The sequence below is a fragment of the Halichoeres trimaculatus genome, unplaced genomic scaffold (genome assembly GCF_033239565.1).
Source record: "Halichoeres trimaculatus isolate MK-OKI-2021-1 unplaced genomic scaffold, fHalTri1.1 fHalTri1_scaffold_5, whole genome shotgun sequence".
NCBI classification, from domain to species: domain Eukaryota; kingdom Metazoa; phylum Chordata; class Actinopteri; order Labriformes; family Labridae; genus Halichoeres; species Halichoeres trimaculatus.
Window position 1 is genome coordinate 27,361,804 of NW_027437183.1, and position 27,016 is coordinate 27,388,819.

The 27,016-nt window shown below is 42.3% G+C and overlaps 1 protein-coding gene across 1 annotated transcript in view; it reads right to left on the bottom strand.

Moving 5' to 3' along the window:
• The window catches only part of adgrv1 (adhesion G protein-coupled receptor V1), a 109,857-nt gene that overhangs the window by 24,139 nt on the left and 58,702 nt on the right, over nucleotides 1-27,016 (bottom strand). Inside the window, exons 83-90 of the mRNA XM_074669983.1 lie at nucleotides 26,250-26,657; nucleotides 25,203-25,375; nucleotides 24,856-25,102; nucleotides 24,326-24,465; nucleotides 23,546-23,706; nucleotides 23,210-23,310; nucleotides 6,360-6,476; nucleotides 720-898 (exon numbers count right to left, since the gene is read on the bottom strand). Of these exons, the coding sequence (XP_074526084.1) occupies nucleotides 720-898; nucleotides 6,360-6,476; nucleotides 23,210-23,310; nucleotides 23,546-23,706; nucleotides 24,326-24,465; nucleotides 24,856-25,102; nucleotides 25,203-25,375; nucleotides 26,250-26,657 (1,526 nt within the window). The remainder of the gene's footprint in view (nucleotides 1-719; nucleotides 899-6,359; nucleotides 6,477-23,209; nucleotides 23,311-23,545; nucleotides 23,707-24,325; nucleotides 24,466-24,855; nucleotides 25,103-25,202; nucleotides 25,376-26,249; nucleotides 26,658-27,016) is intronic.

A 27,016-nucleotide genomic window follows, 5' to 3' on the forward strand; every position in this document is an offset into this window, starting at 1 on the left:
ACCACACCTAAGGCTGTTGGCTAATTTTAAAACGCGAGTTAAAGGTTAAAACTTAATGAATGCTTTACCTGTCACATGTCCACTTTTTTGAACACAAAGACGACAGTTGCTCCACTTGAGCATGTACATTTTAACGCAAAAAATTTATAATCAAATGCTACACGCACACACACACACACACACACACAACCAAGTATATATTTAGTAACTTCACCGTGTTGATTCAGACACACCCGACTACAGATCTTTGAGGGTTTTTTTTGTAGGGTGACCTTATTTTTGTGTTGTAGGCTTCAGGTGCTCTATACATAGAAGGTCACTGGTTATTTTTAACACATACACACACACACACACACACACACACACTAACAAAGCCATGTATTATACAGGTTATTTAAGGTGTTTCCTTTCCTCTTCCTCCACCCTTCAGGTTTCTCAGTGGGGAGATGAATTTAGTCATTCAGTTGATTGGCTGAGCTGCCTCCTCACATGATGTCACCGGCTCAGGTGATTTCTGTTTTGCTCAACTCTCATCTGGAGTGGAATTTACCCGAGTCTAAGAGGAGAAACTGATATCACCGGCTCTAACCCAGACCACAGTTAAAACACACACTCAGGAGCCCTCTTAAGAAAACAGATTACGTTAATGTTTATTCTTTCTCCTCCCTGTCGTCAACTTTGAAAGCTGTGTTTGTGCGTGGTGTACGCTGAACACTTACACATCGCCTTGCACCAGCCCATAAACAGCATGTATGGACCATCCAAAGCCCCCGAGTAAGACGATGACCAGGACGATGATGACTAGAGCAGGAAGTCCCCATCCCAACAGGAAGTAGAGCAGGTATCGACGCTCTGTGTGCTCGTCATTCATCACCAACACCTGCCAGAAGTTCACCGCCTGAGGGCACAGTTTGAGGAAACAACTTGTGAGCAGAAAACAAGATGTGTGCCAACAACACAGCAACACCTTCAACACATAAAGACCGACAGCAGCTTAATAAAGTTATGAGGAAGAGCAGCCTTTTTGGAGTTTGCAGGATGTTTCACAACTTCCATCCTAAAAAGACATTTAGATGACTCAGTTCCTATCACATCCTGATGGTTGTTTTGTGATCCCGCAGGCTCTGATAGTCTCACCCGCTTGATAAACTGAGCCCTTCATGGTTATATAAGCAGCTTTTCTGAACACCTGTTGGTTACAACACAGTCACAATGTCTTATCCCTCTGTAAGGACTTAAGCAGACAATAAAGTTTCTGACAGACAGTCTTAAACCACGGCTCTGCTGAGGAGTAAAGAGCAAAAGTTCAAGTTTGAAGTCAAGCTCAAAGCTATGAGATAAGGTAGCTCTGGAATTTTCCCATCTCGCTCACAGGCCAGGTTTAAAAATAGCTTTTAATAAAAATTGACCTGCCTTGCATGCTAGACATAACTTTTATTCTAAAAAATCAAATATCTGTAAAGCAATCCCACTTCCTTTTTCTGTTCAGGATGTTTGTGACTGTCCATCTGTCTGTGATCACATTAGCAGCACATTGTGACGCAACTGACGGGAGGTAAAGGGATGCTGACCTCTCCCTGGGATAACCCCTGACTCCCCCATAACCATATTGTATAATCACAGATACAACAGACACACACACACATAACACAAGAATGGACACAAACACAGAGACACACACAAGCGGTACATTGTGTAACAACTTGGCGACCCACCGCACTGAGACAATAGCACGTTGTCGGTCAGATTCATTCTTATCTTGGCTGTTAGCATGCTGAAGCCACAGTAAATGGATTATGGTAACTTTGTGCTGAGCTGTTGCCTCTGCAGTGGTTTCATCCCTTACTAACTGTTGTTTCTGCAGCCTGAGGAATGAGCATTGTATTGCCAGGAAGGTATATAACAATCTAAATACAGATCAATATGCTCAATTTGCTGCTAAGAACTTAAACTTAGACCTAAACTTGTACTGTGCTTTTTTAAGGGTTCAGTAAGTTATTCACAAGTATGTCAAAACAATTTGCATCATCTATATTTTGACGTCTTTGACTATAACCTTGAGTGGGCCTTGTCTTACAACTGGTGCACATTGGTGAGGGGTGCAGTGAAGAGTTAATACTGCTTCATTTGCAGGTGACAATTTCTACTTCACCATTTTTCAAGTAGCAAAATGTATTTACTCCCATTAGCACGAGGTATGCACCGATCCAACTTTTGGGGTTCTGATTCTGATACTGATAACGATACTGATAACATCTGATACTGAGTATATATCTGGCTTCTCTCATTTCATTTAATTCAAAGAAAAGAGGGAGATAAAAGACGAAGAAAAAAGAGACAAAATAAATGTGTGTCACTCAGGATTTACCCGTGATTTCCCAAATTTCTCTGTTTTAGTCTTTATTTTTAACGTGATCTGAAAAGATGTGGGACATTATTGTAAGGAGGATGAGGTGGAGACACTGGGAGAGTACACAGTATGTCACCAAAGGCTCTGCTTGGCGATGACAAACCAGGAGTGCAGGTGGATCAAAAGTATTCTGAATGGATAAGCCAGCTGTGTAACTGTCTCTTAATTTTTTACTCCTATTAATGACGAAGAAACAGATTAAATCCTGGGAGCTGGCCCACACGGTGACGCGCTTTGTGTCCTCCGATGCGCCCCGCTATACATTCTCCTGCTGCAGGGACAGCAGCTTTGACTGTCTCCGCTACCTGGTCTTTCCAGCACACAGTTTTTGCGGTGCTGTGGATCACTCAGACCAATCGGACGCTGCGCCTCAGCCGCAGGGCATTTAAAGGCAAGGAGAGGCGCTCATTTGATTGGTGAAAACCGCGCTCGGCTGTGTTAAACCCACTCACGGCTTTTCTCCTCCCTCTCTGCCATTTGCACAAAGGGAAGAGTGGACGCGCAGCTCTGTGCTCCTCTGCACCTAGACTGCGCCTCTCTTGGCACTGCAGGAAACTTGCAAAGTGCGCCGGTCACGCCCTGTCCGCGCGGGGAAGGCTGGCGCAGGGCAGGTGCGCCTGCGCTTGCGCCTGGTCTATGAAATTAGAGCCCTAAATGTTTACCATCAAACCAGTTCTTCAGAATGTACACAAGTTCTTTTCAAATGTAAACTTATATACCCTGTAGGCTGGTAATGCAGCCCTAAACAAAGCAAATGCATAAAAGGCAACATTTCATATCAAGTAGCAAAGAGCGCTGGTAAAGAAAACAAAAAGTCAGAGAGCTGTTTGCCTGGATCGGCACCATAGATCTCTTCCCACCAATACTGATTGAGCCTTGAGAGGCACTGATAACTGATGCCACCGATCAGTATTGCAGCACCCTAATTAGCATCCATGGGCCTGTTACTTGTAGAATGAGTACTGATGGTGCAACTATCTTTTAGAAATTTGGCTATAACTGTGCTGTATAAATGACCAGAGTGTTTGCCAGCAAGTGGTTTGTTTAATGTTGAACCAAAATTATGCCTATGAACATTTAAGCCCTTTGAGCCAGTTTCTGCACCCCACTGGGCTGCTTAAAGAAGCCATAAGGAGTCTGGTAAGTCCTAAAAAGAAGTGAGCACTATAGATGTTTTAAATACAGCTAAAAATGTTAAGAATCTTAATTTGTCCATGAGAAAAATGCTGACAGCTAGTCTCTCCCTTCAAATCTATGAAACTGACATCCTGGTTAATTGTTAATATGGTCAACAGGTGCAGAGAAACAGGGTAGAAACACACTGCAGACCAGTGCTGAGGATTTGGCAGGTCTTCCCTTTCTAAAGAAGCTGCACAATGTTGTTATGTAACATTATGCTTCTCCTCAGAGAGCTCAGGGAGTCTCTGAGAGACACTGCAGGTAAAGGAAAAAACAGGTCTGGTCAGTGATTAATTATTGTCTGTTTCTGGCATTATGTCAGCGCATATTCCTCTGACTGAATATTGGATGAGCACACACTCTCTAATGGACACACCCACACCCACCCACATCCACACACGCACTGCAGTTATTGATTCAAAGTTGTCTTCATGGTCTGAGATGGGTTTCTGGCGCCCACTCCTATCAGCCACTTAGCTGAAAGCAGCTACCTGATAGGGGGGAAAAATGAGCAGTGAGACATTACTGGGGTCGATAAGGAGACATCAGTGAGAACAGAAGGGTTTCAGCGCCACACGTCAATGAAAGCCAGAGAGGCAGCTTTATATTCATTGTCAGCCACTATTGTTGCTGACAATATAAAAAATGAGAAGATTTTTTGGCAGGAGGTTGAAGAATAAGGACAATTTAAGAAAAGTCACGTTGAGTGAGTGAGTGATGGACTGTAATACATTTTTTATCCATACTATGCTTCTGCTTCTATTTGAACTCCTTCTGGGGGAAATAAAGTCTGTTTCTCTGACTAGATAACATCAGCTCCACTTCTTTGATAACCACTACCACATGTGTCTGAACCACTTTTACATAAGGTCAATCTCTTCATCCAAATCCAAACACTTTGTAAGCCACAGAAGAGACTTACGCCTATCATTTAAGGTATCTCACGGGTCATCTGGCAAGCACTATGGTATAAAATCCTGCACACATTCAGCACTGGGACAAACGTAAACCTGTTGTGAAAACTCCATTTGCCTATTCAAAGGGCTAATCTTTTGAGACTCCATCAACAATAATGCTTCTGTAGGGATTAATCTGGTGCATAAACAATTCAAGATAAAAAAGACTGAAAAGTGATGTAAACAAAGAAATGGTTAACTACGCATGAAGAGGACAAGTAGAGAAAAAAGAGGGGAGAAGAGAGAGTCATCTGAGGACAGCTCTTCTCTGGATACTGGTCTGTGTCTCATGTTTTATGGCAGACCTCTTTTTAACCCAGCTGAAACAACTTGTACACATGTCCTGTCTTGTTATCTGATTCACAGTTGGAGAAAGACCAACGGTTTAAAGAGATTTTGAGTTACGACGGGAATGAATGGCATTTCATGCCTGTAGATTTGAAATATTGCCTGGGCCTTATCTTTCACTGCAGCGGTTATCGAACATTTTTTAAATGAAAATGGTTCAGTATTACCTCTTTAGTGGATATGAAATGCATTAAGCAAACAGAAGCAAAACTAATGAGGAAATAAAAAGCCATTTTTTAGATAAATAAACAAGGAATTACTTGATTAGTTGAATGACTTGTTTTTATGAAAGAGTTAGATCCCAATGACATAGATCAGCCTAAGTTTAAGGTCTATGGTTGATGCAGTGTTATTCACTTTTCATGGGCCGGTAAGGTTCATTTACCCAGGTCAATATGTCCATGTGCTGAAAAAGCAGCTCACAAGTCATTCAGTCACTCTGAAGGATTACAGCTGAATAAAACAATTTTCTGGGTTGCTGTATAGTGGTGTTGCAGGGATTGGTTTGATTTGTATCATTGTAGAGATATCAAAAGATAAGTGCAGAATGTCATGGGCATCAGCGATAAAAAAAAATAGAGGCACATTTATGATGTCTGCTGGACCCAACATGTATAACTCCAATCTTTATATCTCAACCATGTGTGTATGCTAAGCTCCAACTTGGGGCTTTTCTTGCCAGGCTTTGTTCTGTGCAGTTACATCACAAAAAAAAGAGAAAAAAGAAAATGGAGGTCAGATGGTCAAACAGGCGCCGGGAGCCAGGAGCTGCTGGGGTTTGGTGTTACTAAGTGGTACCAGTCTGGGGTCAAAGATCATGTCATGCAGCATTATGGTACTTTCATCTTACCCTCTAATCAAAACCTGGCTAAGCCCACGTGTTGGAGGCATGAAGTTTTACTTGTTACGTAAAAAAACACATGGTCCACATAAGGAACAAAGAAAGAATGGGGCCCCTGTTCATGCCAAGCCATGAGGAAAGGGAACAGGAGACAGAGGAGGGACTTTACTTTGTCTTTCAGAGAGAAATAATCATTTCTGATGTGATCAAAGAGCGGTTCTTAGGCTAACTGCAAGAAAGTCTACATATAATGAGAGATATGATATTTCATCAGCTTTCATCAGTGTATCATTGACCAACAGACCCAGTTCAGTGACCCTCTTGAGATAAATAATAGGGCTGATTGTCTGAAGATAAAGTAAATAAAGTATTTGAAATCAGATAGATCTAATTTATACGGTAATGAAGAATTGCAAAGTACTCCTCAACTCTAACCTTTATCTGAGTATAATGGTGCTAATTGGATAAATAAGTAAGATAATGATGAGTCATCCGTGATGTAGAATATATTGGGATCCCAGGGGAAAAACCTCAGCTGGTGGCAATAACACTCATGAAATTGAAATATATTCATTTAGATTTGCTCATATGTTTTAGACTAGTGTTGCATTTCAACCTTTGTTACCTGTATGAGCATCCAAAAGAACTGACTGAGGTGGAAATAGTGAGAGAAGAGCGCCAAAGCAGCACAGCTGTCCTCTGAAAACATTCGGCCACGGAAAGCTGACACCAGGAAGCAGATCTGTACAGAAAGACAGAGAAAGACAGATTTAGAATTATGTGTTAATGAGCCTTTCATCCTTTATCCTCGGTCGCAGCCGCAGGTCACATCTTCCATTACCCACTGGCTCACTTGCATTACAAGCAGGTGCAGTGTTTTTCATACTTTCTGAAGGAGACAGAGTAGTTCAGATAGCCCGCCCCCCCAGAAATATAGAGACATCCTATCCTGCAGACCTGTTACATCACCACCATGCAGCAAGCTATGCAGGCGGGAGCAAAAAATAAAAGCAGCAACAACATCAACAACACTGACAAATATGCTTCTTTGGTATCTTCCCACATGCACAAAGATTTGTACAAATGTGTGGGTGAAACACTTCTCCAAATAGAGGAAGAAAGGGCGATGCAGAATCGCTGCAGAAAACAGCTTGTGGTAAATGTGTGTGTGCGTTTGTGTGTGTTTATATGCGAGAGAGATGGAGAGAGATGGGAGGGGTTGTAGGCGGGAAAGCATCAGGGCCAAAATTCAATTTGTAACATTGGAGGCAGGACAGTGTGGAAAACCCATGAGGGCAGCAGAAATACTGCTTCTCTGCCGTCCATTGCAGAGCTTCATTAACCTCTGGCACTGACGGAGTGTGGTGCCAATGCAGTCGGACGATTGTTGCATAACCTGCAGCCTGTCGGCCCTCTGCCAGGGCCGTGGACCAGAGAGTGGGGTGAATGGGAGAGAGTTGTGAGAGCTGAGGGATGTGAGGGGAATGATAACTCAGTTACGTTATATTCATTACAGCCAGCAGTTAGAGACTTATGCTCGCAGACATGGCTTCAGTTAGAAAGGATTGTGTTACAACACCTCTGAGCCTTTCTTCACCAAACTTACAGTAATTATGTCAGAAAGCTCAACAGTCATTTGATTTGATGCAACACAGTCAAACACAGGTTTCTGGGGATGAGTATAAGCTCTTAATACCTCCAAAACAAGCTAATGTATACTGCTGGACCCACCCGGTGGTCTCAGATAATTTGCTTAGAAAAGCAGTCTCTATAGTAACCAGGTCAATAGGTATCGTGAGCTCCGGCATGACCTGTTTTACACACACACACACACGCACACACTCACAAATGCACACAGAACTTACATCTGTTTGACTTGTACTGTGTTGAAACTGCTCCTAAACCATATGAATATTCAGTAACATGAACTTCAGCTCACTCCACAGACTTTTTTTGTATTCTTCTAGACTCTAAATTACCAATCCTGGAGTTTCCAGCTCTGATCTCATCCCCGTCCTTCTACTGACTGACTGGAAAAGTTGGGGCATTTAAAAAAAGAAGAGCCGTGTGTCAGTTTCCCGTCCATGCACCAGGCTCAACAGGGCATAAACAGGAGCTTGGACAGGGCAGGAACTAAACCAGTGCTGGTCCTGCCTGGAATCATGCCTGAGAGAGAAATCTGTTCCGGTAGTTTTCGGGAACAAGGATTATTCAGCAGGGTTGTGTGTTTTTGGCGGAGAGTTCACCTCGTTTGGCCAAGTGCACAGTATGACACACCGTTCATCTTCTCACAAGCAAAACAAAGGGGAAACCACCGAGCGGGAAAGCTAAGATAAACACCAGGATAGCAGACACAAACTCATAAGCAAGCTTGAAGTGCACACACGCATGTTTGTTTAGCACAGAAGGCTATAATTTAGAGAAATCAAGCGTAGGGCCCAATCGAGTGCAGTGTGCACAAAGGGGGTGACAGCACGCTTTGGGTTTTGGTGTTGTCATGGCGAAATGAATCGGAGAGGGATCAGTCATGGGTGGGTGTATGAAAGGAAAAATGAGCAAATCAATGCCAATTGCTTTGGCTTGGTCCTTCCTGTTAATGAACATGTGGGTTGGTTCAAATAACATTTGACTGTAAGTACAAACATTGAAACACTAGCTTTGACATGAAACAGCTTTAAGAAATACACCCACACACAGCCACTCTGCCCTGTCATGACAAAGCTCCATAGCCTTAAGGAGAACGATTGAACCACTGAAACTACTGACCTGTGTTAAAACGATGACATAACTGGTAGTGAGAAACGGCCATGTAGGGAAAAGAGGGCAGGGGGATTAAAACTGTGTGTGTAAGGCCAGGGGTGTGAATAGACTCTCTCCCTGTTTGCTGCCCTACAGATGTGAAAGTATGTTCCCCCTCCATGAAGCAGGGATGAGAGTTTTCTTGCTCAGGTCAGGGTTGGAAACCAGGTGAACTGGTAGGTGAAGCAGCTTGGATGAGATAACAAGATGTGTTCAGGAGGATTTTTTTTTAAGTCCGTGTGATCACAATCTGCCCCCCTCAGAGAGCCTCAAAAGTGATCAGATGGACAAGCACACTCCCAAAGGAAAGTGACCTGACTTACTTTAGCTTTTGTGCCTTTTATACAAGACTGTACTCTATATATCAAGTTGTTTGCTACATGAGTAAATTATTCCAGTCACACTAAAGAGTTTCTGTTTGGTTATTTTTTCTTTTTAAAAAAACAAAACAAAACAAAACAACAAATTGATAAAAATAATAATAATAAATATTTAGTTTTTGGGGCTTTTAAAGTCTTTAACAAGACAGGAGAGCACAGTGGATAGGGTAGGAAAGGGGTTGAGAGTGGGAAATGATATGTGGGAAACAGGCCACAGGCTGGACTCGAACCTGGGCCGACTGCTCGAGGTGAACCTCATGGGGCACGACCTAGACTGTAAGATCTGTGCCCTGTTGGCTATGGCTGCCTTTTGCAGCTGCTCTCTCTTCTTTGTCTGTTTCTTGTAATTTTTTTCGTCTCTTTTTCGTAATCTTTGTATTTGGAGTCAATCATTACTTTGTATGGCTCATTTGTTGGTCATGGACATCAAACTTTTTGTGGCTTCAGTGATACTTTTACTACTTTTTCTCCTGTGTTTGTCTGGAGATCCTACATGTAACCATGGCTGCATTGTTTACATGTGAACTCAGCTGTTAGCAGCCTGTAGCATGTCAGTGCTAACTGGTGTAAGGCCAGATGTCTTCCCATAAGGTGAGGAGAAGGAGGTGAGAACTGCTGGTTCTCAGGTGTGAGCTTAGAAGTGACAACATGGACCTGTCCTTCCATCCATCATTATTGCTGAACTGGAGAATGATGGACAAGCTGTCATCATCTATTTTCTTATGGACCTTTTTGCACTTTCTATACACTTTCTTACTTTTGTTTTCTTGATTGCTGCTGTGACTTCAATTTTGTTGTACTTGTTACAATGACAATAAAGTTGTTCTATTCTATTATAATTTTCCTTTTCTTGATATCAACAGACGATACTAGTAATTGTCAAAGTCAGTGATCAGGTCTTCTTTAAACACACACACAAGACTGTTGTGGCTGTTAGCTTAATGATGTTTACTCAAGGATAGTTTTATCAGTACCCAAAGTCTCTGTCTGTCGGGGGAGAAAATTCACAAGGCAAGCCAGAAACAGGCCTCCAAATAAACAGGAAGCTGATCGTCCCCTGGAGACTTTATTAGTTTACATAGTGTGTGTAAAGCGTAAGCATAATCAAGAGTTTCTCGAAGGTCTAATAGGAGGTGTTTCTTTGTACACGATGAGCAGTGAAACGAGTGAAAGCAGTCCACTAAATACAGCCTTGAACAGATTTCAGAGGAGGAAGTCATCTGCAGCTTCCTGTAATCTGAGCCTGGCATGAACAGAAACTCAGCTGAAAGAGACCGTCTCTGTTCTGAAACTCCTGTGAGTAACAGGGTGTGACACAGATAAGGGAGTCATCCATCCACCCTACAGCTTATTAAACGGAGGACAAACAAACTGGATGTCTCATGCTTGGGCTGGTAAATGTCATAAAAACACACAGCACTGACATTAGAGCACCATGGAGGAGGGGGAGGTGGGATGGGGGCACAGTGGAGTCCATCAGGTTTTGTGACAGAGCAGATTGACCCTTTAGGCAGTTGTCAACACATTAGCAAAGCTGACGAGCCAACTCCCTGAACTAATTAAGTTTGAATGGACATGTATGTAACCTGCTAGTAGAGAAGCACTTCTGGACAAATCAAACCCAAAACTACGTCCAGTTTCCTTCTGACGGCCCAGATCCTGGTAAGCTTTACTGAAGAGACAACACAGTAAAGAGCCTGAGTCAAATCACTGACAACGATGCATGTTCAGGTCATCCTTTGAGGCTCTGAGAGATGTAAAGTCAGCAGGAAACAGGGCCATGCTTCAGGGTTGAGACTGATATGGATAGGGTCTTTGTGGTCATCGATATTAGCTAAGATTAGCAAAGTGGGTTTAGAGGCCACGCTTACAACTGTAGCTATTGTTCAGCCCATTGTGAGATTGACACAGGTATATGTCAGAATTGAGGATGACCTGACACAGGGACAAGTTAGTGGGGCAGGGAGGTGACAGGTGTGGAGGTGGACTTAATCAGGGCCCTATCTATGGGTTGGTCCTTTGTCCTCAGGTCTGCTCTCTATTGTGTGAGACAACAGGAGTCGACTGGTCTAGACCCTCAGGCCTTAGACTTGTAGAAACTGGGAGGTGCTGAAGGACTTATTATGAGTCAGAGTGTGTGTGTGTGTGTGTGTGTGTGTTACATGTTCTGAAGTTTTTAAGCACACACACACACCGTCACTGAAAGCTGCCAGCTTACGACACCACCATGAAACGACTGCATATCAAAGTGTTGTCTCACTTGCGTGATTCTCCCCACAGCACCCAGGAAAATTGTGGAGCAATAAGACTTCTACGGGTGATTTCTCTACTGTAAGGGAGACAGAGGCCATTACAGGTCTTGAGCGTAAACACAGAGCAGAAAACAAAGCTGCTCTCCATTTACAGAATGTTTTGTGGCCTGCCACCACAGTTTAAGCTTAAACGTCCAATCACAGTGTTCCCCTTTGTTTCGTGGCCCTGAAGCACCCATGGGACTGTCAGTTCACTGTTGTTGTTGTTTTGGTAACAGATGTTCAGCTGCCTGGAGTGAGTCTACCTGTCTTTCAAAAAGATTTAACCTCCCTTTGATTTGATAGACAGCTCTGAAAAGCAAAATGCTTACTTTGCAACCTCAGCTCTGCAGAAGTAAAACACAAAGACACTGACAGCAAACTGGTGCAATGCCAAAAAGCCTAATCTGATCAAAAGAAAAGGGTGGGATTAACCTACAATACATCAAAACACCATGAGATAGAAAGGGTTTTAATTTGAGGACAGTGTAACAAAGGAGATCTGTTGTGAAACGCTGTAAAAACACACACAGGGCACATTGCATTTTGGTGCAGCTCCTGTTGTGTTGTTACTCGCTGCAGATCTCATCTTCCCAATGAGTTGTGCTGCTGATCAATAGCCCTGTGTGCTGACGCCGAGGAAGCCGAGTGTACCAAGGTGTCTAAAAATAGCATCAGCCTCATGCATTACATCACTGGGAGAGTGGGGCTTCAGCTGTCTGCTCGCCAGCCAATCCATCCAGCCCCATGTCCACAACACTTAACCTCCACCTCTGCCCCCCTTCAGCCTCCCTTATCCCATCTTCTTCTCCAACCCCCAAACTCCATCCTCTGCTCCACCCTTCATCACATCTCCCCCTCCTCCTCCTGCTCTCTTCTTCCTCACCTCCCCCCTTCTCTTTAACAGCTACCGGTCTGATCTAGCTGGTTCCAGCCTCAGCCTGCACCCTGGGTGTTTCCTCCTCTGTCTTTGTTTAAGAAGAGATAGAGCTTTAGAATAAAAAACAGTGAAATATCAGATTGATCATTTATAGCTCCTTCATTCATCTTTTCCTCACTGAGCAATTTTTTCCTGCCTAGTAACTTTTGTCCTGCTGAGTACAAATTACACTCTTTGTAGCAGACCAATTAACATTGTAGCTGAGAAAACTCTGAAAATGTTCAGTTACAAATGCACCTGCCTGTGCATTCACAGCGATTCAAAGGATATTAAAGTGGCAGGCAATGAATATATTTCAGCATCTTTCAACATCACACATAAGCATTGTCAGTCTCTTCACGTGCAGCAAGCCTGTCAGTTTGTGCTTGTGTGTTGTTTACGTGAGGGAGCACAGGAGTCAGGCAGTATCTAGAAGCAGGTCACATGGGGATGGCTGATAGCTGGGTTAGTGGGCCACTGCGTGTGGAGACGCAGGAGTGTTTAAGCATTCACTGACGTGACAAGTGAGGACGATAAAATATGAATAAGGAAAGACAGAAAAATAAAAGCCTGGTCTGCAATGGGATACTGTGAGCTCATAACGATCCTAAATTTCTTTTATTGTCAGATTTCTTTTATAGTCAGTCTGTAACACACAATGCTTAGTGTGCTGATGTGCAGCTATCCCAAATATTTTTTCAACTAGCATGTCAAGTTGCATAATCTCAGGGTTTAAAAGTAAAGTTCACAGGTGTTTTGGGTTGAACCTCAGGCTGAGACGTTCTTGCTGAGCCAGCTGTTGGCAAATAAACATGCACTCCCTTTTAGTCTGTTTTTCATCCAAACAACGCCATCTACGTTTGCTTACGTGAGCACATGTGGCCATACAGTCAAAGAGCGCCTAATGAGTTGATATCAAGAGTCTTAACTGTGTATTTCATGAGTGACTGACATATACCCAGAAAAAAATGGTGTCATTTTCACTGATCTTTAGCGGCACAGTAGTAGGGATTTGTCAGCACTTTTAAGGTTATGATGAAGTTAAGATAAGCAGCTTGTTCATAAGATCCCACAGCTTTTAGAGCCAGTGTTCAGAGTTGAGGAAACCTGAAAAATAAAAGCATCCTAAATGTGTTTTCAGGAAAATAATAAAAGCAAAAGCAGACTGAAATAACTCAAAATAAAGCAAAATCTGCTCCTGCTTTTCTTCAACACACCTAACTTATATAGATCCATGCTAAATCTAACATCCTGGTATAGATGTTCTCAGCAGTAACACCCTTATGAAGAACATTTAGCTGCGCTCCAGCAGGCCTGCTCTCTTCTGTCTCTCATTCACACTTCAGTCAAAGACATGTCTGCTGCTGTAAACCTGCAGCTGCTTTCCATCACAACGGGGCTGCTCAAGACGCCTCTTGAATTTCCTTCCTCAACATCTGGTGTGAACTAGTCTGGGGAGCAGACAGAGAACTCTTGGACTGCTAGGCACGAGACACACACACATGGATTCTTGTACACACACACACACCTATAAAAACACAGCTGCTAGAGTTCAGCTTCCTAAACATACATACACAGCGGGGTCTACTTTTCTGTACTACAAACCTCTGTGTGTGCGTATGAGCTTGAATGGCTCCAACATTTAAGAACTGTACGGTCTATTCCTGGATTAGAGGACACACCTTCATCTTAGGTGCACTGGATAAGCACATGAATACTTTTTATAAAACTTCACACATGCATACTATTTTGGTTTTAGCTCCTGTGTTTCCTCATTTTAATTCATTTTAATTCAAGATGGCGTTTCCTCAGTCCTCTAATTCTAACTCTGTTTTCTGTCAGAATTTCCTTTTTATGTCTATGTGTGTGTGTGTATATTGAATGTGGTTTGGGGAGGAGGGATGTTGGGGTCTTATGCTTCCAATTATCCAATTTTCTGCTTTTTATTCCAGTTCTTGTTATTTCATTTTATTTTTATTTCTATTTTTTATTTTTCTGTTGTAAAGCACTTTGTATTTCCAATTCATGTATGAAAATTGCTGTACAAATAAGGTTTGATTGATTGAAGTTTGATTAGAGCTTTGGGGTGAAACACAACACCTGTTAATAAAAACAGAAGAATGAGAGACTTTTCTTTCAATCAAGGCTTCCCAGGAATTTTGCTGGTGGATTTTTTATTTTTCATCACCACAGTCCTCCTCATAATGGAATAAGACGTAACTTTTCTTTCTGATGTGTGCACAGTGCCATGTGAGTTTCATCACAAGTATGACTTAACTTTCTTCTGTTTGCAGACCTTTTTATGAGACCTGTTGCATCACTTCCAGGTTTTTAGTACTTTCACCCTCAGTGAAAGGAAAATGCAAGTCTACAGATAGTGATCGTGAAGTGCCTCGAAGCCTACATGGACTTACAGATGCAGCATCATCCACTGCTGTCAAACAGGCCATCGATCCAGGAGTGATCCCCTCTGTGCAAACTGGCTGATCTGTAGCCGCTCTGATCGTCGGTCAATGCATGGCTGTAACTCTGATCAATTTGTCAAGAGGCTCATTGAGTTAAATACTCTAGGTGGTGTTAATTCTGCTCCTGCACACACATACACTGGCGGTACATTGTGCTTTGGTACCATGCTGTGTAATTTAGATGTAATCAGAGCCACAGCTGTACTATCACACGCTGTACAATCATTTGGCCTCATTCCACGACAAACCCAACGCACTGGGAATTATGCCTGAACTTTGATTCATCGTACCATAGTATGTTTTTTTTTTTTTCCAAACTGATTTGCTAATTTGCAAGAAGCTAGTCTGATGCGTTAGCTGCAGTGATCCGGATGCAGGCTGGGATGTAGTCAATATAAACCTCTCATTGAATATGGGAACTGGATAATTTTGCTCAAACCTATTCCATCTCTGTAACAGCTTTTAACAGCTCCCTTAATTAATCCTTGCCATCAAGCGCTCAGTGGAGTCATTGATCAGGCACTTCATTCACATCTGTGCTTGAACTTGGCTCTGTCTGTGGATCTACAGTGACCCCCACAGGCCGAAGTGTTAGAGAGCTGCAGGCTGTTTGTGATGCTCCGTCTGCGTGTACGAGATGGAGAGGCAGAGATGAGTGGGCATATGCAGATACAGCCATCTGGGTCTGTTTGTGCATTTATTAATGCAAACATATGCATGTGTTTCAAATTACAACATCAAAAAGAGAACACTGTTTCTCAAAAATACTATGAAAGACATATATGTGGCTTTTTCCTCTGAGTGTATTTTGTGGTTGCGATGTGTTTTGCTTCACAGGTCATGCTTTTGCAGTTGGCAGCGCATGCTGTTGTCATATAATCTTGAACTAAGATCTCTAAACGGTGCACAGGACAAGACTGAGATTCAAGACTAAGCAAAAACAAACAGTCGAAGTTGGATGATGAGAATTTTCAGATAAGTGAAGAACAAAAGACCCAATTATAGATACAGCAGGAGATACAGCAGCTACACTGTTTCCTTCCTCCATTCAGCATTTCCTGATTTTTCAGGGAAGTTAGGAAACACTCTCTATTTCAGGACATGGAGCTGGAACCACTGTGTGCTCTACCTGAGAGATTTTCAAGTCATTTTTGAAACTTTCAAATAAGCTTTATGAACAATTACCCCATGATTTGATTATAAATTACACAAAAGTGACACATCTGATCTGAATATTCAATGTTTTATGTTCACTGCCTAACCTCTAAAATAGAGCAAAAACCATGCAAGATCAGTGACACCACTGACCTCAACAGTTTCAGAGTAAACCATGTTTTTTTCCCCCCTAAACCTCCAAAGTTCACTCCACACCACACATACAGACTGCCAAGACAAGCTGTCAAACGCCAAAAATAGAGCTGGCAACCGGGGGCATTGAACTCCTCTGTTTATCATTCAGAGAGCCTGTTCGATGAAGTCCTGGATGGCAAACTAAATGTCTCAACAAAATCAGGTGAAAGGTGCACAAAGCCTGGAGAGCCCAGAAAATACATCAGTAACCTGAAGTTCTGTGGTTTTTTAACATCAAGTTATGTTTTTTTCTTTCAGCAAATACATTTTCCTACACTTACACATTATTAAGTTTTAAGTGGGTTTATCATCAAGGGTTGGAAAAGGTCAGAAAGGACTGACTGAGTCGACCACATCCTTAAAGACAGCGACTGGTCTCATGCCTCACAGCGAAAGCAGCTACTGTGCCCTTATGTCCACTGAGCTTTTTCTAAAAGTAGAGGAAAGTCCATGGCAGTGGTTCTCAGGTCACCTGCTGTTGGGACACATTCGGCGAAAGTGAGAGTATCTCTCAAAGTGCAGAAAGGGCAGAGTCTGTAGCTGCACTATGGATGGTTAGTGGATCAATACACTAATCTAGTTTACTCTGCTTTTGCAGCCGTAACGGTTACAGAATCACGACACATAGCTACTTAAAACCCCTGCAAATGCATGGTTCAGTATTACAAATATGCCACAGCTTCAGTCATTATCTTAAAAATCATAGATCATAATACTGAAGAAACTTAAAGACCGAATGTAATGTGGTTTCAAAGGGAAACCAGTCCAGGATGGCATGCTTTCTGGTAAACTGTGCTCCAGTCTGTTTAATCCTGGAGTGAACCTTGTGATTAAACTCAGTCGGTATATCATCTGACCACACTAGTAGATAAATAACCAGGTTGATTTGTAAAAAAAAAAAACTTGCTACTTTTGCGCAATGTATGGACATCCAGTTCAAAAGTGTTCACACTGTGGCAGGGACTTTGATAAAGAGTTAAACATTGATCGATGCACAGGGGAAGAAAGAAAAGATAGCCTCACATGCAGCAGGGATTTAGAAGATACTTATTCAAAGTTGCAGATTCTGCTGTGGTTTTTATAGACCACAGTGTGTACATCTGTCAAGCAAAACAAAAAGCTGGTGATTTCTACTAAATTAGATGGTTAGTGTACAATAAATCAGGCACTAAAATAGATTTTGGATCAATACAGAGTTCAGAGCATAAGTTTCCAATATTGCTTTTTATGAAAAATGTGTCCCTAGACATGTAGTCTGGAGAAAGTAGGTTATGTTTTTCAGTACAAAAAGCTGCATGTAAATTCATATTTACACAAAAGCTGGTTACACTCAGACAAAATGGTTTGCTAGACAGCCTTTTGTGTGCTGAGTGTCTTGAGTAATCAAGTGTCTCTAAGAGGTGTAGGGATGATCAGCATGTAAAAATGTCGTCATTGTTCAAAGTGATGAGTCACACAGGATGTGATCGGCCACTTTCACAGACGGAGAGAAGGAGCAGAGGAGGCGAGAAGAGCGTAAGACAGCCTTTTCATAGGTCTGTAAAGTCACAGCTCCCTGCTAAGCCCAGAAGCAGCAGTCACAATGATAAAGGGGGACAGAGAATAGAAACAGGGGCATTACTCATCATTTCATGGAATAAAGGTAAATCCAGAGGTACATGCAGAGGAACAGATGAAAGTAAAACCAAGAAATAAAGACTTGAACTTTTAAAGCCATTGATGCTGAGTAGCTTGTGGAGTTGGGCCTTGCTTTGCAGAGTCAGACAAAAGAGATAAGGTCATGATGAACGGGGACAGGAAGACGCTGCTGACTTAAACAGGGACAGATCAGATGAAGAGGAGAGGAGTCAGTGCCACACAAGGCAGAAAGTGTTGGACCAGGTGGTGGAGAGTAATGTGAGTCTCCCAAGAGGCCGTCTTCACCTCTCTGCTGTCCTGTCTACACACTCTCACAGTAACACAGGCTCGGTCTGCTGAAACATGAAACCCTTCCATAACTCTACAGACGTTACCTTCAGGTACAAAAGGAAAGAAAAAAGCCTAAAACTGCATCTCAATGACGTCAAGGACACATTGCGTAATTTTATTACAACAGTGAGGTAAAAAAAATTTTTTTAGCTGCCCTCCTTATTTAGAAGCAGGAACCCAGATATCAGATTTTTCAGGGTCCAATCTTGTGTATTTCCATAAATATCTTCAAATATAAACTATCTAAGCTTAACAGCCTAGATTGATCATTTATTTTGCAAGTGAAGCAGCATTTTATACCCACTCGTGCCTTATTTTATCTTCTCTTATTTAGTTTCAGACACTTCAAAGAATAAGATCAGAAGAGCATGTTCTCTGACGTCACCTGAAGAAAGAGTTTATTGGTTAAATGATTGATTGGTCCTGATGGGAGCAGATAAACTTCCCCAGGAAAAGCCTGAACACTTGGTTAAAAGACAAAGGCTTGTGTTTATCTTATCTTCTTGAGAAAAGGACACTGTAAGGACTCTGATTACGCAATACAGACATCCCCTTTCCTGGATGGATGAGATACTGCATGTACGCTCGTCCAAAACTTAAATCCCCTCCATCACGTACACATACCTGCTGACGACAAACAGGAACATTTAGGAAACACGGCGGCAGCAATCATAGGTTCTTTATTCTGCTCGGAGACGGGATGTGAGTGGAAGGTGGGTGGTGTTTGGGGGAACAGAAGTGGGTGTATATGTGGTGTGTGTGTGTGGGTGAAGCGCAGACTTTTGAATGCTGGATCCATTCCCAGAGCTGTCAGGAAATCCTCTATAACCAAAGTAAGAGTCACCTAAACACCTCCCATATACTGGAATAATGCGCCGGGTCCACTGGGATTAACATTTCAGTGAGCGTGTGGGAAAGGCTGTCGAGGATCTGGAGGCTGTTTAATTACAATGCAAGAGAAATTACATTGTGTTCTGTTTGCAACATAAAGATTAAGGATTCGATTTTTTTCTCACAATGGCTCACGAACCTGTGCTGAAATCTACCAAGTTGAAGGATTTCATCTTCTATTTTTTAAGTCGTGCCATGAATGAACAAGAACCTAACAGCACAAGGTGACAAAAGTAATGCTGAGTGACTTTTAAGATAATCATTCAATTTTAAAATATGTCTTGATTCAAAAGGGAGCCAGAGATGTATTTTGAAAGCAACCACATTAGTTTGTACTCCTCCACCTCTACGTCTTCATCTTTCTCTGTAAAGACGTCAATACCCCCGCCATGTCCTGTTAGGAAATCATTTCACCCTCTGCTGGGAATCTCCTTGGCCAGGGCTTAAAACAAACACTCTCTACTTTTTCTAAAAGTAGTGGGAAACGGATGACCGTAAATCGGATGATGGAGTGCCCACGGAGTTGTAAAACAAGAAAAGGAGAGGAAGGGGGATTAAATGGAAGAAAACTGAACCTTGTTTTTTTAGCGAGGTCACTACCCCAAAAAGATGTCATCTGTTTGTAAACTTTCAGAAACTTTCGTCATTGTCGAATATTGTGGTAATAAAGTGGAATAGTGCTGGAAGGGATGTGTCCCTCTGGGGCATCTGAAACCACATGGACATTGACCTGAGAAAACATGGTTTTGTTGGCTTGAGGTCGCAAATTACTGTTAGGGAAATCAAAAGTGGCGTGTTTACTTACAATGCATTTGGGAAAATAAGTGAAACATGTAAAGAATGGTAAGATGGTTTTCCCACAGATCTAAAAACTAAGTCAGGATTAGGAAGGGCACGACAAATAAACAAAGATCTTATGAAGGATATACTGTGAGAGATGGAGTTTACTAAACGTGTTTATTGAGCTTCTGCATGTGGCTGAAGTAACCTAAGGTTTCTGCTAACTTATTGTTACAGATGAAAATGGTCTCTGTCTGTACGGTTGTTTTTGCACATCTCTGCACACCTTTGCACCTCGACAGTCTCATACAGCTTGGAGCTGACTGCATATGCACAGGGTAAATTTCCACTCTGCACAGACAATCTTCAGTTGTCTTGCTGAGGAAAGGAAAAACTGTCGGCTCGAGCCAGAGGTCGTCATTGCTCAACCTCTGATGTGACAAAGATGCACACACACACACACACACACACACACACACACACACACACACACACACACACACACACACACACACACACACACACACACACACACATCTCCGTTCTCTCCCTTGAGGTAGTGGATAGGATAAATCATTTTGTTACTCAGGAGGAGGTCTGTGACTTAAATCATTTCTGTCGGCCACTGTCTGCCACCCTGTCAGCATCTTCACACCAAACCCTCTACTCACTAGCACCTTTGAAAAACTTGCAAAAGAAATAAAAATCCAGTTTTTGTCTGGTTACACACTTTCTAATTAGAAACTAGAGAAAATAAAAAGTAAAGCCACCAGATTATAGAGTCAGTCAGCTACTTAAAGCTTGACACGTAGAACCCTATGTAGAGCTGAAACAATCCCTCGAATAATTTGAGGTACTCGAGTACAAAAAATGCTCGAGGGATTTTCTCCAATTCGAGGAATCATCAAATTTTAAAAAAGGTCAAAGAGTCGTATTTCAAATAAAGCTGACGCCATATTTAGAGAGTTTTCAGACCCCTCAAGCTACCTCTTTTTCAAAATAGCGACTGACAACAAATCTAGCTTCTTTTCCCGAGTTTGGAGAATGATATGAAAGCATATATTGATCTGCATTAGCTGCTTGTCAACGAGCCGCACGTGCTGAGCCCCTCCCCTACCCCAAATCACTCACACATCGCAGAGGGACGTCTCGCTCGCAGCAGTCTCTCACGGCGGTCACACTGCAAAGGCTCAAAATCTTTCAAAAATGTCTTATTCCTAGTTAAAAAGTCACATATGTAGTCAGAATTTAAAATGTATCACCCAAAGTGACTTGATTTTACACTTGCTTGAAACAAATTTCCATTTGAAAAATAATAGCTGTTTAAGGTCACGAAAATGTGTTTTACCTGAGTACTCGAGTACTCAATGGAATTTTCAGTAGAATACTTGAATACTAAAATATTCGATAGCTGCAGCCCTAATCCCATGCTTCTATAGTCAACCTGGTCGCTCACATTGTCACTAAGGTTTGGATCATTATTTTATACTTTCTATCAAACAGGTGGTTTGAGTTTCCCTTCCACAGAGGGCAGCTTCACTGAAAAAGATAGACCTAAAAAAAGGTTTAATGCCGCGTTCCATTTGTAGTCGGAAGTTGGAATTTCTGAGTTTCTAGTGAAACGCCCAACTGGAGCAGTCGTTAGATTCTTTTTATTTTAGAATTTCTGATTAGTGTTTGTTGCAGCCGTATACATAGCATTATTCTATGTTTATATACAGAAATACTGATGTTATGGCAAGATTTGACAACTTGTCAACTGGAACGCCCAACACAGTTATGATGTCATTCCCACTCCCGACTTCCCAGAGTACAAATGGAACGCAGCGTAAGAGTGACCCATCAACCCAATGAGCATGTTTTTGGACTGTGTGGGGGAGGACGGGTACCTATACAGAACCCATACAGGGCACCTATTTGCTGTGAGGCAACAGTGCTAACCACTGTCCCACCTTGCAAGCCCCTGGATGTGGTAGCATATGGGTTGTTGGACATTTTCTATCCCTAACAATTTTGATTCACAACAGAAAGCAGTTTCACATCAACACAAGTTGATGTTTCACAACTCAACTTGTGCTACTTGTTTTGACACAGAGGTCAAGTCAATAACTTGATGACTTCATGACACAGAGTGGCAAAGTCCCAAAAATAAGCTGATTTGCCCTTATATGTAAGTGAGCTATGTTTTTTGATTCAGTGCTAACTTTCTCATACCAGACATATACACTGTATAGGTAATTAAAGACAATGACATTAGTTAGTCTATTTTAGTTCACCACAGTGAGTCCAAAAAGCTGATGTCTATAGTTCCAGATGAACATTTCAAGGACACATTTAATCTCCCAGTGCTCATTCAAATAGGTCTTCACACTGCAAAAACTGAAATCTTATAAAGTGTTTTTGTCTTGTTTTCAGTAGAAAATTCATTTTAAGACTCAATATGAGCCACATTCACCTCATCAGTCCAGAAAAATGTCTTGTTTCAAGTTATTTAAAGACAAAAATGAGGTCTGAATATCATGTAACCAGTAAAAAAATCTGCCAATGGAACAAGAGAAAAGTTACTTGTATTAAGACATTGTTCTAGTCTCAAGGAAATTTTCAAGCAATTTTTTCTTGTTCCATTGGCACAAGTGATTCAAACCTCATTTTTGTACTCTAACTTCAAACAAAACATTTTTCTGGATTGATAAGTTGAAAGTGGCTCATGTCGAGTATAATAAGACAATTTTTACTTAAAAAAGACAAAAACACTTGATAAGATTTCAGTTTTTTGCAGTAGAGTGAGACTGTCTGGATTTCCCCAAGCCTTCGTGATCCACACTCGACTGGATGTCACAGAAACACACCCATGTATTCTTAAACTCCAGCACGTCGGACACGTGCACAAGAAAGGAAGTGGCCTTTACATGCAGTACAGTACCGACAAGGAAACAGAACAGGATGGAATTTTCCATCCAAAACCCTTTCAGGTTCAGGGGCTCTGCCTGGGCCATAAACAGGTTGAGCCTGAGGTGGTTAGCCCCCAACGACAGTCTGCTTTAGTAGGGGCTCGTGTTTGTCAACCAAAGAGAGGGGAGACCAGTGGAAAATTACCAGTCCCGCACTCCCTCACGCACACACACATGCACGCATACACACACATGCATGGTCTGCACCCGCTGTGAGACTGACCTGCAGCCACATATCTATCTCGCTCATTGCTTATGTGACAGCTTGCGTTTTTAATGGCTGAGGGTGCGGGGGCATGGTTGTGTTGTCATGACACACTGCCCGCAAACTACGCAACAAATGACATTGGGTGATGTGTGTTCCCATCTATGCACATTTCCAAGAAAATACCTGTGACATGTCTTGTGGCTAACCAGATGAGCCAGCAGCATACTGTTTCTGTGCGTGTGCATGCACCCTCTGTGCGTTTAATATCCTCATAAGACTGAGGACATGCATGTGCTTCTTCCTCTCAGACTTGTACAAAGTGAGAGATCTGCCACTATTCCAATTTCAAAAGATTTCCTGGTACATTTAAAGCAGTAAAGCAAATGACAGATTTCCATTGGTGTTATTGTTATTTGTAAATTTAATGAAAAGTAAAGGTGGAGCAGCATAAGGTGTGAGCAGAATGGGTTTACCTGGGTTCCAAGGCAGCTCAACATCATGTGAGTGAGCAGTTTGGCAGCAAACATTGGAAAACGGGAACAGAGGATATGGGATATTATGGCCAATGCAAAGCCTGAAGAGAGAGAAGTGGAAAACATTGAACCAATATTAACAACATAATATTTTTTTTTGCATAAATAAACTGTGGTTATTTATAACAATGTGGGAGGATTATGGGATATTAAACTCTCATGAAGAAATGCACCAGAGAGTAGCTGCAAAGAGAGGCGAGTAGGCAGTGGACAAACAGCAAGAGCAAGCGAGTGAGGTTTCACTGAGAGACAAGCCATAAGCAGAGTGTTTTGTACCTGAAATGCAGATAAATCCAGAGGCATAGAAGGCCTCGTTGTAGGATGCAAGGGTGGCGAACTCTGCGTGGGCTGTGTAGATAGACAAGTGGGTGCAGGCACATTCCACATAGCTCCCACTCTCTTTCACAACCCTGCAGTACTGACCATCTGATGACCAGCTAGAAGAGAGAGAAAAGGATGCATCATCATGTTTACAAGTCTTTTATACTCCGGGGTTATTTTTGCTGGTAGCATTCAAAGATGGCGTGTCACAGACCAGAGAGTCAAGTCCCATCCAGGTTCTGTTGATGTGAAAGTGAAATAACACCCTCTAATGATTTTCTGTTTGACCTTCCTTTATAGCAGGACATTCACCTCTCCCTGACACTGGCTTCTATATCACTTCTCTCATCTATTTGACTCTGAGGGAGACGTCGTCCAAGTGGCTGTTCCGGCCAAACCTGCCAATTCCTAACTTGTAACATTGTGTTCCTGCCAAGTCTCAATCCTAGCCCCAGGAATGTCCTCAACAAACTGACTCCAAGTGGGAGAATTCAAAGTGGAGTGCATGTGCAGCTATGAAGCAGAGAAGTGTGACTTCCCCATGACGCCTTTGCAAGAAGCTGAAGTTGGGCTTTTGCCATTTCCTTATGAAACTGGTAATGCTTATTTGATAAGGGTGAGGATGACAAACACAGGTGACTATTGCTTAGAGCAGAAACATTTGGTAAGTCAACTTGCTGTTTATTCTAAATTAAATAGCTGTGCATGCATCTGTGAGGCTGTAGGGTAGATAACCTTGCAGTGGTCTGGTTCCAGAGAAGGCACATGGAGCGTCCTGGTTTAATTTGGTGTCCTGGGGAGTGGATACGATACACCACCTCACTGCCATCTTCTAGGGGTCGTGACCCTCTGTCCTGGAGACTGGCTGAGAATACCTTTTTACAAACAGAGAAAGAATAGAGGAGTCAGCTTTGGGCTGAACTAAAGTGACTGCTGGAGCAATACTGCCACCTGCTGTTTAATGTGATCTTTATGAGTTTTTAGTTACTTTTTGGGGCTTTTTTTTAGCTATAATAGAAAGACAGTTGAAGAAAGACAGGATACATGGAGAGTAGAAAGAAGGGGAAAACATGTAGGGAAGGGCTGAAGCCAGGGATTGAACCAGAAACCTCTGCAACAAGGACTAGCTCCTTAGTGTAGGTGTTTGTTAAATAAGCAGGGGGTAAAACTGGTGCCCTTTATTTGATCTTTTAAGTTAAATTATAAATGACACTGAAGTTTTTATTCAAGGCAAAATTAATGCAAACCATCTGGTGCTTCTCTACCTTCCCACTGAGAGCAGTCGTTGTGTCATTGGTGAGAAACCAGTGCTCAGTTCGAAACTCAGTCAGTTGTATCTGGCTGAGGTTGGCACAGTCAGCTGTGGGCACTGCTGGGACTGCCAGCAGGCGATCAGGGAGCTGGAAGAAGTCTGCATTTTTCCCCCTGAATTTGTGCCCATTGATTTGTGTGGGGTACCACTGGAAGGCAGAGATGGTCATATAGGGGCATGTTTCCAGGATGGTACCTCGTCTGGAAAAAACATGAAAAAGAAAAAAAATGAGGTTTTCCAATAATGAGAAACAGTACTTAAAAGAGGAATCACTGGAAACCCATCACTAAGTTCACTCACATCTCACATTGGCTGCCTGTGAGGAGGGAGAAGGCAAATCTTTCTGCTACCTCAGCGAGGTGGCTGAGGCCTCGGGTGTCGACTCTGCTGGGATTGGCCAAGGCACACAGCAGGTCATAGGTCAAATTGCGGCTACTTTGCTGTAAAGGTGTTCTCTCCGCTTCCGCAAGTACCTGGATCAAAATGGAAGATGAATAAAAACATGATTTGTTCAAGACACAGATGGCTTAACTGTGTTTGCTTGTGTACCTAACTATCATGTTTGCTCTGCACTTTATCTGTTTTTTTCCCTCTTTTTCAAAACATTCCCATTTAACCTTCGTGACTGTGTGTAAAACATTTTTTGAGAAAAGTCTCTAAATTATTCATACATTACTATCCCAACTTTTCTGTACTGTCTCCTCCTCTTCTTCTTCCATCATAGAGTTATACCCGATTCTTTCATGCTCTGCAACTCTTTTCTGCTGTCTGTGCTCTCTCCCCCCCCTGCACTTTCCTCCTTCGTAATAAATTACAGTGGTGTCTCCGCTTGTCTGCAGGATGAGCATTATGTAGAGTCTAACATCAGAGCAGCACAGTGATCACAGCCCGTTACACAGAGCGACAACTGAGGCCTTTTCAGGTGACAAGCTGGTTCTCTGATCCTTCAGAGCAGGGAAGAGGAGCTGAAGTCTCCCCCTGAGCACGGATCTGTCTGACTCAGATTACTGCACTGGCTCACAAGCTTCAAGTAATAAAAAAAAAAAAAACAGTACAGAAGGAAGAGATTCTTTGCCACTGAGTTAAAATAGGTTGCTTGGAAGGTTAGAGTACCAATTCAAAACACAGTATTTGAAATAAAGTTTAGGAAAGACTCAAAATGTTAGTGACAAAGCGCAGGCAAACTAGAATTCACACTACTGAGATTGATCAGATACTACTGATGTTGTGCAGGGAGCAGATGCGTAATTGAAGTTTCATTTCCTGTTTGACATTTAACTTGCTTCACCAGCTTAAAATAGCTTAAAAAATGTTAAGGATATGTTTTTTTGACTCAGATGCTCTCACCTTCTCCAAAGCTTCAAGCACAGCCGTCATCTGCTCGCGTGAGAGAGGTGTGGTAATCTTATTGATCAGTCTTTGTAGCACCTGGTTTAATATGTTCAGGTTAAGAGGCTGGTGTAACTGGTCCAGTAAGACCCACACAGCTTCACTTGCTGCGTTGGACACCACAGTCACATTAGCCAGCCCAAACTGAGGGTGCACTCTGGCTCCCCCTGTGGCATTGAAGAGCTCCACCTGGAAGCGCTTTGGTGTTGGCAATGATGAGGCGAGGTCAGGTGTGAGGAAGATGTCCAGTGATGTGTTACGAAGACCCACGTTAAAGGTAAGCGTACCCTCCTGTCTGGGGAAGTCCATTCCTGCCTTAGCAGGGTGGATTACTGTGGGACCCACTGCATCATCTCCTGAGAGCTCCTGGAGAAAAAAAACAGAAAGGAAAAAATGTTTTCACTGGAGTCATGTTAACCAGCTTTGTACAGTAAATAAATCATGATCAACCTTAAATATTAAAACAATAATGAAACTCTGTATCAAAGGAAATATGCAACTTGGCTGCTCTTAACTGTCAAATACAAACTCTCTGGTTGACAGCGGTCAAAAAGCCTGTATTACCACAGGACCAAAAGTTGATGAGTTCAAGTGAACGTGCTGAGAAATCAAAACGACAACAAGGTTTTTATTGTGCCTCAAGCCTTCATTTTCACAGTGTGGTTTAACTCTGAGAGATGAAAGCCGATGGCCTGACTGTGTCCCACTGAGCTTTTAGATTTTTG